The 12679-nt window shown below is 38.6% G+C and overlaps 1 protein-coding gene across 2 annotated transcripts; it reads right to left on the bottom strand.

Moving 5' to 3' along the window:
• Positions 1 to 465: 465 nt before the first annotated feature.
• LOC142428982 (gastric triacylglycerol lipase-like) lies at positions 466 to 11002 on the bottom strand. Of its 2 annotated transcripts, none has more exons than XM_075533916.1 (9): positions 10898 to 11002; positions 10602 to 10719; positions 9239 to 9437; positions 6869 to 6978; positions 5384 to 5520; positions 4282 to 4428; positions 3792 to 3863; positions 2799 to 2870; positions 466 to 702 (listed from the first exon to the last, which is right to left on the bottom strand). In XM_075533916.1, the coding sequence occupies exons 1-9, from the start codon at positions 11000 to 11002 to the stop codon at positions 466 to 468; spliced, it is 1197 nt and encodes a 398-aa protein (XP_075390031.1). The 2 variants fall into 2 exon arrangements, with proteins under 2 accessions (XP_075390031.1, XP_075390032.1); XM_075533917.1 differs by having other exon boundaries at positions 9239 to 9341; positions 10605 to 10719.
• Positions 11003 to 12679: the final 1677 nt, after the last annotated feature.

Here is a 12679-nt window from a genome sequence, read left to right as displayed (position 1 = left end):
AAACAGTAAAAGGGATCTGTTATATCCTAATGTGCATTGACTTAGGCTTAAACATGTGAAGCAATAAGTAGTGGCCTACTGTCCTTAGAAAGACTGATATAACTTATTAAATGTTAAGAAGCACTTCAAGGAGGACCAAGCCCAAGTCTGATATTTGGCCAACCCTCAGTACTGAAAGCTCAACACCCACACTGAGTTAAGAAACAAGAGGAAAGCAGGAAGAAGGTATGAGGTTTACCTGCCCAGGAAGGTATTACCTCAGGTTTTCAGAGGATTTCCAAAGGGAAAAAAATCATATATTTAAAAAATTTAAAGTAGAAAACAGAACTCTTTTTGATGCCAATATATTTCAAAAGTCAAACTTACAGAAAGAGAATTGCATCGCCAATGTGACAGAAAATTGTGGTGAGAAAAATAAGAGCTTGTGAAAAAAGAAAGGAAATAGAGGAATTTTACAATTCAGAATTACTTTGAATGCCCTGCTATCATAGAAACAATCTCGTTGTAAATTTCCTGAGGGGCGTTCATTGCCCAGATGAAGTCCAAGTGGTTGTACGGAGCAATCTTCTTGGAGTAAATGACATTCGAGAGTTTGGGAAGCAAAAGGTCCACATCGTGGGGGTCAGCCAGCCAGTCATTTCCCCCGCTCCACACGGCAATTGGCACTCTCATGGCGGTCACGTCGTAGAAGGGAGGGGTGGGCTAAAAAAAACAAAAAGAGGAAGATAGGGTTTTCAGACGTGGCCAAGCTTTCTTCGAGCCTCTGCATGCTCAGTGCTACTGATGCTTCTGGTCGGTGAGCATGCTTTAGATAATAAGGTCTTAGGCAACAATTCTCACTCATTAAAAACCTGGGTTTTCTACCCCACTTGAAGGAGGTGAATTTGACTGCGTTCTAATTGTCATGAATTCTCTGGGGCCACTTATTTTGTTTCAATTTACTTACAAATGGGTTCATCTGGTTTTATTAAACCTTGGTCCAAATTATTAGTGACATTTCCTGTTTTCAGAAAATGGGCAACCATGTATAGATTTAATGGATATTTACAGAGCAGGAAAAGGTAACAAGAAACCAGTTCTAATTTTCCAAACGCCTAGTGGAGTTGTTTTAGCTTTGTTAGAAAATACTCAAAATTACTAATCCAACATAATACTTTTTTTGTTCTAATCCATGTAATAGCCAATCTTCCATAAGAAAATCTCCCATTCTATGTAATTTTTATAGTATTTTAATATGCGCTATTATATTTCCAGGCGCTTTCATGGCACTATGGGTTAATGGTATAACTGCTAACCACAAGGTGGTTGGTTCAAACTCACCAGCTACAGGAAAAGCTGAGGCTGTCTTCTTCTGTAAGGATTTACAGTCTTGAAAATCCTAAAGAGCAGGTCTACTCCATTCTATAGTGTCCTTGTGTCAGAATATGCACACCAATAATCTTACTTTCTTTTACTGAGGCTGTTCCAAGAGTCTCTTATGTGCTAACACTGCACTCTAAAATGAGTGTTGCTCCCTCTGTTACTGGAAGACCAAGATGGCCTGTCTCTGGATCGGTGAGATGAAGGTAGAGAGAGGGATTGGGTTTCCAGTGTGTACTAGGTCCTACAAGGTGAAGCCATCTGGTGACTGATAACAGACTCTGGCAAAAGGATAGATTTGAAGCAAGCCTGTGTTTTGGAAATTGGAGGAAGCAATGGTTGGAAGGGCAGGAGAAATGTGTTCTGGAGGAGGGAAAATAGCATTTTATAGTACTCTGCTGAACACATATATAAATACTCTGAAGATATAAATCAAAAGGAGGGCATCTTATTTATACCTAGAATATTATTGTGAGTATATGAACTCCTACCAAACATTCGTCAGAAATGAAATTAGTACAGTTCATTAGCTACTACTTAAATGAAAGACTGAGAGTAGAATGGGAAGATGAGGGCTTCCCCAACATTTTAGGATACTTTCTTGTTTATAGTTACCCAGTGGAAATCTACCAGTTTACACTGAGTTAAGGCTAATACATAATATTCTATTAGATTATTTCAATTACTCTCTTCTGAGTTTGGACAAGGGGTGGAAAAAATCATTGCACAAGCTTTCACTGATCCAAGCCAGGAGGAACTCCAAAGCCTGGGTTCTTGGTACAATAACAAGCAGAAAGGTTGGCTAAAGCCTGGATTCACTGAAGCAACGCAGCATCACTGCCGATAGTATGATGACACTGCCCTTGTCTGCTGATAATAATTCCAGCCTCGACCTGCAAGTATATCTTCTATCTACCTGGAAAGTCTTTCATTGACATCACTCATTCTGGTTCAACACAAAATACAAGACATTGTTAAGAAGAGAGGGATTCCATGTCTATCTCATGAATGATTAGAACAGTGAATCTATTATACTTTACGATAGAGAACAGAACTCTGAGGAAATGAGACACATCACAATTTTGTTTTATGAGTGTGTGTGAGGAGGAAGGCATGATAAGGTCTGTGAAGGATCTCGTGTGTGTGTGTGTGTGTGTGTGTGTGTGCATGTGGTTTTTTGAGAGCAACGTGTGAAAATAGTTGGTGAAGCAGGAGAGCACTGTTATATGGAAGACTGGCAATCTGGTGTAAAGGTTTGATGTGGTGAGGGAAATTGAAGAAAACAATTATCTACTTTATAATTTCTGGGTCTATTCCACTGGAAAATATACTCAAAATTATCATAATTTCTTCTTAAACATTTAAAAAATATTGTCGTTCAAAAGTAAATAATTTCCACTTTAAGATGCTTACCTGAAAAAAAAAAACAAGATGCTTACCTGATTATAGTGCATCTTGTTCTGAACAGGGCTTCCCCAGTCAAAAGCTTGGAATTCCCCAGAACGAACAGCCTAAGGTAATAGGTGGGTGTGGGGGGCAGGGGGTGGTATGGGAAAACAAGAAGCTTGACAATTAGCAAATTTACAGAGCATAAAGAAATAGAACTCTTCTCTCCAGACCAAAAATAAAACCCAATCATTTCCAGTAATTATAGCCTCAACTTAAACAATTATTAGAAAAATAGTTGCATTTCAAAAACAAATTTTATTGCTCAACCAAACCCAGGGATTTAGCAACCTTAAAATGCAGCTGTGCTTGAATTTTTTTTTCCGTGTAAAAATCTTTCATTTCTGCTATTTTGTTACTCACAGAATCTGTTTTTCTAAGACTTTCATTCACATGGATCGATTGATAACTTTCAGCCAGTATTCAATTGCAAGGAATCTTCCTCTGAGGAGTATTTGAGAGTCCAAGGGGTCTGGCCTGGGGTAGTTAGATGGATGCTTTTCTGTCAACTTGCAGATGTATGAAAGTGCAGGGGTGGAATCCAACCTGTCAATAAGATCACAGCCTAATGATGCCTCTTTGGAGGTGTGTCCTTTCATAAGTGGGGGAAAGTGAGAATCTCCCTCACTCTCTGCTTGTGTGCCTTCCTGCTTGCTGGAACTCTGTGCCTGAATGCAGGAGCTGCTGGTGCGCTGCCATGCTTCCTCCGACCTTGGATCCAAGTGACTCTGTACCCACCAGCCTGTGATCTTGTGATCTTCCTGCATTCTGCATCATTGCCTCTGGCTTCATGTGTCTGAAGGGGAACTTGTGGACTAGTATCAGACTTATGGACTAGAGTTTCTCTGGGCTAGGATGCTTTCTTGATCTATAATATCTCCTTGATATGATACAGAGCTCTTTCTCATACATAGATTTATTTCTCTAGTCAACTTGGCCTACCACCAGGCTTAAAAAACAATTTGACCAATAGTATGAACTGATACCTGGGACCAGTGGAGCACATTTTGAACAGAAGTTCCAGCTGGATTATGTGATAGGTAAACATCCAAGCGGCTCTAGGAAGCAAATGAACATGCACTTAGACACACATATTGTTTCTCTATAGGGATGTTGAGATTGTCAAGAATGTCACACTACTTAAATCCACAATCAATGCCTATGGAAGCAGCAGTCAATAAGTCAAATGATATATTACATAGGGTAAAACTGTTGCAGTAGACCTCTTGGAGGCATTGCTTTGAGGATTAATGTTTTATATGTGGTTTATTTAAAGGCATATTTGGGGGAATGGGAAAAAGTTTTAAGTGATAAAATTGAAAGCAATGATTTGTGATTTCTTTGGGGTTTACCTGTCTAGCATGGACATGTTTCTGAAGTTATTCCTCAGGAAATAATATTTATAATTGATGACAGGTAAAGAACTCAAAGATATTTCTCAAACTATTGGGGATAGAAACTGCAATGGATACAAACCATGTTCAAGTTCTGACTGTCGAATCCACACATGATAAATAAGGCATTACTGCAAACTTTATTTAATGTCTGGCGGGAGCACACTTCAGTAGCAAGAAAATCATCAAAAAAATTGTGTGGATAGAATATTTTGTTACCAAAAATAATCTGAAAGATAAAAGCATCATTCAAGTTTTGTAGCAATCAAACTGCAGAAAAGATTCCATTTAAAATAATTTTATCTCTCCACAACGTGGATGCTAGTTCCTTAGTTCTTAGAAATTTCACAGTGCCTTAGAAATTTCAAGTACTTTCTCTCACTCCATTCCCTGAATAAAGCAGGGAAATGATCAGATATTACTGTGAATTGTCTACTTTAATTAACTACTGGATGGAGTGAAGCAGCACAACACACAATGTGTTGAAACCCGGGGGGATGATAAGTGTAATGGAGTAAAACCTTCTCTCTGAAGCCCTTCCCTTCCGTTCACTTTCTTCCCAGTTCCCATGGCTGAGGTTAGATTCTTTCACATCTTTTGATTTCTCCTTCTCTACTGCAGGAGTGGAATCTCAGCCTTGATGTTTCTGAATAGGGTGCTTAATTAATCAAAACATCTATTAAATTAACACCCCATAAAAGAAACACCTATAAAATGCTCCCAGCCTTTACTACTTCATCAATGCTAATCAAGAATTGGACAGGGCAAGATATGACAAAATAATAATTTATAAATTATCAAGGGCCCATGAGGGAGGGGCTAGCGGGGAGGGTGGGGGGGGGGGTAAAAAGAGAACCTGATACAAAGGGCTCAAGTGGAAAGCAGATACTTTGAGAATGATGAGGCCAAGAATGTACAGAAGTGCTTTACGCAATTGATGTATGTATGGATTGTGATAAGAGTTGTATGAGCCCCTAATAAAACATTTAAAAAAAGAATAAAGACAATTGTCGGGATCTCATAGGCTGTATTGGGCATGAAAGCTTGCTAATAAATAATACCACGTGTGCATTAATGGACACCAACACATTACCACTTAGCAATTTCTTCTTCTGTTCTTATTGCTTTGAAATCCATGGTGATTTCATATCCTAAATTCAAGTGAATGAAAGGGAATCACGCACCTTGAAGAGGAAGGTAGGAAGGAGTGAAAGCTTGTTTAAAAGGCTTTTGGTGTACTTCACCGTGGCCACTGGAGCTAATGCATAAAAGGTTTTGATTCTCTTGGCCAGTTTGGGATTGGTGGAAAAGGCAATAAAACCTGAAAGAGACCAAGGAACCAGTTTATAAAGTGTGTTTGTATTGCTGGTGTTTGTTGATTCTGTGAGTATGACATTATATTGGATTTACTAAGGTGGCATTTGGGAAACTCGGGATAATTGGCACCTCTGCTTGTACAACTTACTGCCCTTGAATAGATGCTGACTCATAGCGCCCCTAAAGGGCAGGGTAAGAACTGCCCCTGTGACTTTCCAAGCCTATAACTCTAAGGCAGTAGAATGACCTGCCTTTCTCCCAGGGGGTGACTGGTGTTTTCAAACTGCTGACTTTATGGTTATTGTTAGCAGTGCAATGCATAACCACTTCACCACCAGGGATCCTTATGTAAAGCAATCATATGCTAGCCTATCTGTTTATTCTTCAAAAATTTATATGAGATAAGAAACTAGAATTTTAAATACATATATAGAAAGCTCTTTCATCTGGCTTTATAAGTCACCTGTAATTAGGGTTATCATCTAATAACACAGTTATTATTAATACTGTTACAAGTTTTAATGAATTTAAATACAATTTGAAAATTACCACTTATCATGAGTAGGGCATATAAGTAAAAAGGTTAAAATCACAAGTGTGAAATCTGACCAAATTGGTATTGATGATTGGCTCTGTCATCTATCAACTTTGTGACTTGGGCTACACTAAACTCTGAGAGTCCCAAGTTACTCATCTAAATATGAGGCTAGTATTGTTTCATTAGATTGCTTACGAACTAACAACAAATGAAGTGACATATTTACCAAGATACTGGGAATGCAGTCAATGTTTGACAGTTGAATAGGCAAGAGAATTGAAATACCGTAGTGGCCTAGTGGATTCACGGCAAGGTCAGCTCTTTGAAACCACTATCTCCTCCAGGAGAGAAAGAAAAGGCTTTCTGCTCTTTAAAGATTTACCACCTGGGAAACTCACAGGAGTTTCTACTCTGCCCCCTAGCACCACTATGAGTTGGACTTGACTCAAGTGTTAGAAGTTGTTATTTTAGTTTTTTAATATGCCACAGAAACATAAAACTCAATCTCTAATTAGCGTGTTTCCCAAACAGTATAGTATTTGTATACTGGGCTTTGATAAAAATTTTATTAAGTTAAGTTTTATATCATGTAATGGCCTAGGATGATCCACCCCTCTGCTAAAATGAAATATTGTGGATGACATATTTACTACCTGCATTATTTTTCACAAATTATTTACCCTCCTTCCCCCTTTGCTTTGTCCTTAGATTGCTGAGTTGTGTAGAGATCTCTTTTAATGAAAATACTTAGCTTGGTATCCAGCACACCTACCGCAGTGAACTAAACTACCAGGCTTAGATTGCCTTCACATACCAATGGTGGTCCCCTGGGAATGGCCAACATAATGCAGACTCTCTTGTCCAGTTTTCTTTACAATGAATTCGATTGTGGCTGGCAGGTCATATTTAGCCATTTCATCAAAACTACAATTTCAAAAAAGGGCAAAATAAAAACTGAATGAATGTCCTTTCTATAGTCTCTAACAAATCAAACATATTTGTAGCTAGAGTTCCCTTGGACAAGCAACAGTACGATTCTCCAAATATTTCCACCTATAGAACATCCATGAGCCTGAGGTGCCCTCTGCATAGTTTCCTATCACAATCCTGTCCTTTCTGAAGCCTGGCATGAGAAATGCAATTAACATTATAAAAGTTAGTATCTGTATGGCAGGGATTATTTCTATTCCAGAAACAGCATATCAAATTTAAGAACCATTTATATGCTCTGCCCCTTCAAAGTGAGAATGGTCTCACTTAGTCTCATATACTTTGGACATGCTATCAGGAGACATCAGTCCCTGGCAAAGGACGTCATGCTGGGCAAAGTAGTAGGGCAAGGAGAATAGAGAGAAACCCTCCACAAAATGGATTCATGCAGGGGCTGCAGCAATGAAATCATTGTGAGGACAGCACAGAACTAGGCAGTGTCTCATTCCGTTATACATAAGGTCGCTCTCAATCACACTCGACCTCACCAACAGCAGACTCTGTCCCAGAGGCATTTAGGGATCCTTCCCCTTTCGGTTTCAGTTGTCACAAATAATCCAGAATGACCTTTGGAAAAAGAAACTGGATATCCAACGTCCCTGTGCTGTTCATTGCCTCTCAGTGAGTTCCAAGCCTCTCAGAAGGCCATCTCACCCCTGCCTGATCTGACCCTCCAGTCTCACCTACTGGGGCTTCCTCTCTTCCTCATGGCTTCCTTTCAATTCCTAGACAAAAGGAGCATTCTTGTGCTTCAGCATCAACAGAATAACACTCCCCTATCTTTCAACTCCAGGCGTTTCCAGTAATAAGGAAGAAGACCAGTGAAAGAACACCTTTTGTAATTTGAACTCTGTCTGGTGTCCGAAGTTCATCTCCCCCTGCCCTTGAGGGTGATCCAGGTTTCTGATCCTCTACCCTCCGTTGAGTGTTAATGTCATCTGGAATGTGTGCAGGTGATCCTTTGAGGATCTGAAGTGGACAGAGAAGTCTCTTGTTTCTGCCGTTTTGTTCATTGCGTTTGGAAAACCCTAGTCAGCAGTTCCTTTAGAGCGAGTACTGAGCAAGGAAAGTGAAGGTAAAGCTACCCTTGGGATGAAGTATATGGAAGAATGCAAGTATTTATTAAAAGAGAACTGAAGTCCTTCTTTTAGTACTGGGAATATTAGCTGATACCCAAAAGACCCTAGAATTGTGCTGGGTGGATTGGCACTTTCACAGTACACCTTTTTCCGACTAGGCAAGCATGGAACAACTCATTCTGAGTTAGTGAACCTAGTGGCATCACCTGGAAGGGTTCTTTCTGCACACTGTGAATATTTTTCATAAAAGCAGTTGGTGCCCTTACCTCATTTTTTGTGGTTGCCAATATAAAAGAACAGTGTGCAGCTGTGAAATTTGTTTTCCTGATCAGGAAAAATGCTGCAGAAACTGTTGTGATGTTGAACACAGCTTACAAAGACAGTGCTATGGGAAAAACTCATTTGTACAAATGGTTTTCTCATTTCAAAAAACGTGAAATGTTGATTGATGACAAACCTTATTCTGAACATCCTGAATGGGTTAAAACCTTGACCTGTAGTGCATTTGGAGTTCATACCACCAGACCAGACTGCTAATCAAGCTATCTATTTCAAGGTTCTGAGAGATTGCAGTGTGCAACTAAAAAGGCTGGATTTGAGGCAGACAGGGAATGGGTTTGCCACCACAACAAAGCACCTGTTCATGCAGCCATCCTAGTGTGCCAGTTTGGGGCAAAGAACAGTATGACTCTTGCCCCACGCACCTTACTCACCTGACCTCACCTCTTGTGACTTCTTTTGTTTCCATGAATGAAGAGGGACATGATGACAGAGATTTAATGACATAGATGAGGTGAAGAAAAAATCAGGGAGTGCTGTCTGCCATCCAAACAGATGAGTTTGAGAAATGTTTCCAAGAGTGGAATCACAGATTTGATACATATATTAAGTGTAATGGAGAGTACTTTGAAAGTGATAAGGTTATTTGTAAAAATAAATAAATAGATAAATAAATAAGTAAATGTTTTTTTTTTTTTTTAATCAGCTTTCTCTTTAGTACCTTCTCATAAAATTTGTCACTGTAGGGTCAGATTGGAAAAAGGAATATACCTGTGAATTCTTATAGCCCAATGTACATTTATGACTGCTTAATTTTTGTTCTTTCTCTTCATTACCTGAAAGCCCAGAATTCCACTGAGTCTGGTGAATAGTATATATTTCTCCTTGCGTAGGTATTTCCTCTGCTGTTTCCAAGCCACACATCAAAACCAGCATCGGCCAGAATGAAAGCAAGACTGTTGTTAGGGAGATTTGAAATCCAGTTTGTGGCCGATGTGAGCAGGCCATGCTGCAGAAACACCACAGGCCTTTGGCCTGAAGAAGGAGAAAAAATAACTATTGCAAACACAGTCCTTAACATCTATATAGAAAACGATCTGTCTGGATAGAGTGAGAATACCCAGAGACAATTGGGAAGCTCAGACCAGGTCTGTGACTACACATTAAATATGTCCATTTGGTTGAGTAATTTTTAATATCTTATCTGCCTTGTGGTAAGCTACCTAAAGTTTGATGGTTTGAAACCACCAGATGATTCACAGAAGAAAAGGATCAGCCTGTTTCTGTAAAGATTTACCACCTTGAAAATGCTGTGGGAGTAGTTCAAGTGCGTCTTAGAGGGCTCCTCTAAACTGGAATATGCTTAGCACTCAATGACGGCAGAGCCAGAAATGAGCAGATTTTATGCTTCAGATACGTAAAGTTTATTGTATGCCCATTATACCTTGATTTTTTTTGTAGTTGTTAGGTGCGATGGAGTTGATTTAGATGCAACACCTATGACAGCACAGCGGGTTGTCTAGTCTAACGTGAAGCTGTGGAACAAGTTATTTTCTGAGGGGTTACAGCATTATGTTAAGTGTCCTCTGGACATTAAGTTATAGATGGATTTTCTCTCACTTTTTTAGTCCTTTATAATTTTTCTACAATGACACAAAGATGCATTTTTACAATATTATCGAAAAATGGCTTTTATCTGTTCAGGAAATGAGATTCAAATGGTCTCCCTCCCCTCTCTGCGGCAACACATCATCTGGGTCACTTTCTGCCCTTTTTAAAAAACCAGCTCAGTGATTGCCTCTCAGAGAAAGCTTAACTTGACTTCCTCAGAATGGGTTCGGTTCCCTCAAATTGATACCATTTAATATTACCAGTTTGATATTCTGTGTATAGGGTTACTGTTGAATTCATTTTATGTTACTTAGAAGCATCTCCTTATGTATCTAAAAGTCATTCCCAGAGTAACAAGTCTCCTTGACTACATGGATAAAGCACTTGGAGGTCTGGAAAGTTAGCTCCATTGTTATTTTATTTCCAGAAAGAGCAAGGCTCACTGAATCTTTAGGGGGAAATCAAAGGAGAAAATAACAGAGATACAAGGGAGAAAGTCAGGGAGGGAACCTTGGTGAGGCAACCAGAAGGAGGAATGAAGAAAGAGGAAAAAGGACAGAGCAAAAAAGGAAGAGAAGATGTTTCTACCTTTGTTCTCTGAATTTTTCCTCCCATGAGGAATTCTATTGATTTCAAGAATATAACCGTCTTCAGTCACAACTTCATAGTCTTCATTGGGGTATCCCCAGTAGGTAATCATCTGACTCTGGTGAAGAAAAATCAGAACGTTAAACTTCAGTCAACTTTTGAAAATGGATCTACTAGATGCACATTCTTCATTATTTTTTAGGCAGCTATGTTTAAGTTTAACCCCATCACCATGATAAAAGATAGTAATAGCTCATAGATTGTTGTTGTTGATTTGCTCCCCTCTCATAACTTACAGTGTTCATAGTTACTTCAGGGCTTTCAGGTGTTAGTTTTCCAAAGAAACCATTTGCAGTTCCAAGTGCTGATATGAGACCTCCCACCGTTAAAAGCAACCACATTTTGGACCTGCCTAAAACGACAACAAAAAAAAACATGGTTAACTCATTAGTACCTTCACACTTGGGGCATTTTGTGTCAATTCTACTTTCATGCAATATAGAGGAATGCTTAGGTTGGATTCCATTTTGTTGAGCAATAAAGTGGGACATGCGGGCATCGGTGCACCCATTGTCATGCTTAACATGTTTTTACTCTATTTCTTTAAGAACAATGTACACTTTTCAGATTTTCAGGTCATATCACAGGAATCTTATTTGACCAAGTATTCTGATTTTCTGGCACATATCATATTTTTAGAATGTTTCTTGCTTAGGGAATTTGCCAATTAATTTTGAGAATTCAAAATGGGACAGGAATGATAGGGTCTGGTATTTAATTTCTGTAGAAGTCATATAATGTGCTTTGAATCCTATCACAATATATTTAATATTGTTTGTAATTTTAAATGTATATTGCTTTGAAGTAACTCTGTGGATTAAAAATATCCACCATCACTTTTTGAAAATCTTACAATAAATAGAGTTATATGTGAATATAATTTCAGGAAGATTCCCTGTCTGCCTCAAATCCAGCTTTTTAGTTGCACTCTGCAATCTTTTCAGAACCTCTAAATAGATAGCTTCATTACTAGTCTGCTCTGGTGGAATGAACTCCAAATGCACTACAGGTCAAGGTTTTCATCCATTCAGGAAGTTGACAGATGTTCAGAATAAGGTTTGTCATCAATCAACATTTCACGTTTTTTGAAATGAGAAAACCATTTGTACAAATGAGTTTTTCCCATAGCACTGTCTTTGTAAGCTGTGCTCAATATCACAACAGTTTCTGCAGCATTTTTTCCTGAGCAGGAAACAAAATTTAGCTTAGATATTTTCTATTGAAATTACTTAGGTAGCTCCTGAGAATTATAAATATAGGCCTAAAAAAGTACTGCCATTGAGTCGATTCTGACTCACAGCATCTCTGTTAAATAATCGAATCACTCCTGTGAGTGTCTGAGATGAATTCTCTCCCAGAGAGACACGCCTCATCTTTCTCCCCCAGAGTAGCTGTTCTCAGGTGTCTTCTGTCACGGGGTATCATAATAGCAGTAACTAACATTTACAGATGCTCACTGTGTGCTGGGAACTGTGATCACCATTTTACAGAGGTTAGTGAGTTACCTTCACTTAGATAATTTGCTCATTCATAAAATAGGCTCCATCATAGTGAATATCCATGAGTTATGAGAATTCTTTAAGATGATAAACATTCTTAACATGTCAGACACATCCAAAATACTTAATAAAGAGACAATAATCTCATTTCTTTCTCATACCAATATTAGGGAGTAGGTTATATTACATCCTCCGTGTTTTTAATGAGCAAACCCAAAATTAAAGAGATGAAGAACTAACCCCCCAACCCTGGAGAGAAGGAGAGAAAGCAGCAAAACCCATATATAAAACCAGATCATCTAATTCCAATTAACTCCCCACTGTACTGTTTCCTTAGCACGACCCTACACCAACTTCCTTAAGGAACTACTTGGGAAAAACTAGACAGATTTATATAATGTTGTCTAAATTTCTCTTTTGAAGAATTAGAATTTTAAGAAACTAGTATCTTAGGAAGTTTCACAGTGATATACTATGAAATTAATTTAACCACAATTAATGTGGATGGGATACAATTTT

Source organism: Tenrec ecaudatus, chromosome 16 (genome assembly GCF_050624435.1).
Source record: "Tenrec ecaudatus isolate mTenEca1 chromosome 16, mTenEca1.hap1, whole genome shotgun sequence".
Lineage (NCBI taxonomy): Eukaryota > Metazoa > Chordata > Mammalia > Afrosoricida > Tenrecidae > Tenrec > Tenrec ecaudatus.
The sequence above is the reverse complement of the archived record's forward strand: the minus strand, read 5'-3'. Positions and strand labels throughout refer to the sequence as shown.

What these genes read in the sequence shown, in the direction of transcription:
- LOC142428982 (XM_075533916.1), bottom strand. Translation starts at nt 11,002, where the DNA reads ATGTGGTTGCTTTTAACGGTGGGAGGTCTCATATCAGCACTTGGAACT. An exon ending in CTGAAGTAACTATGAACACT is followed by an intron (nt 10,720 to 10,897) that starts GTAAGTTATGAG and finishes TTTCTTCACCAG; the next exon opens with AGTCAGATGATTACCTACTG. An exon ending in GAAAAATTCAGAGAACAAAG is followed by an intron (nt 9,438 to 10,601) that starts GTAGAAACATCT and finishes CTCCTTCTTCAG; the next exon opens with GCCAAAGGCCTGTGGTGTTT.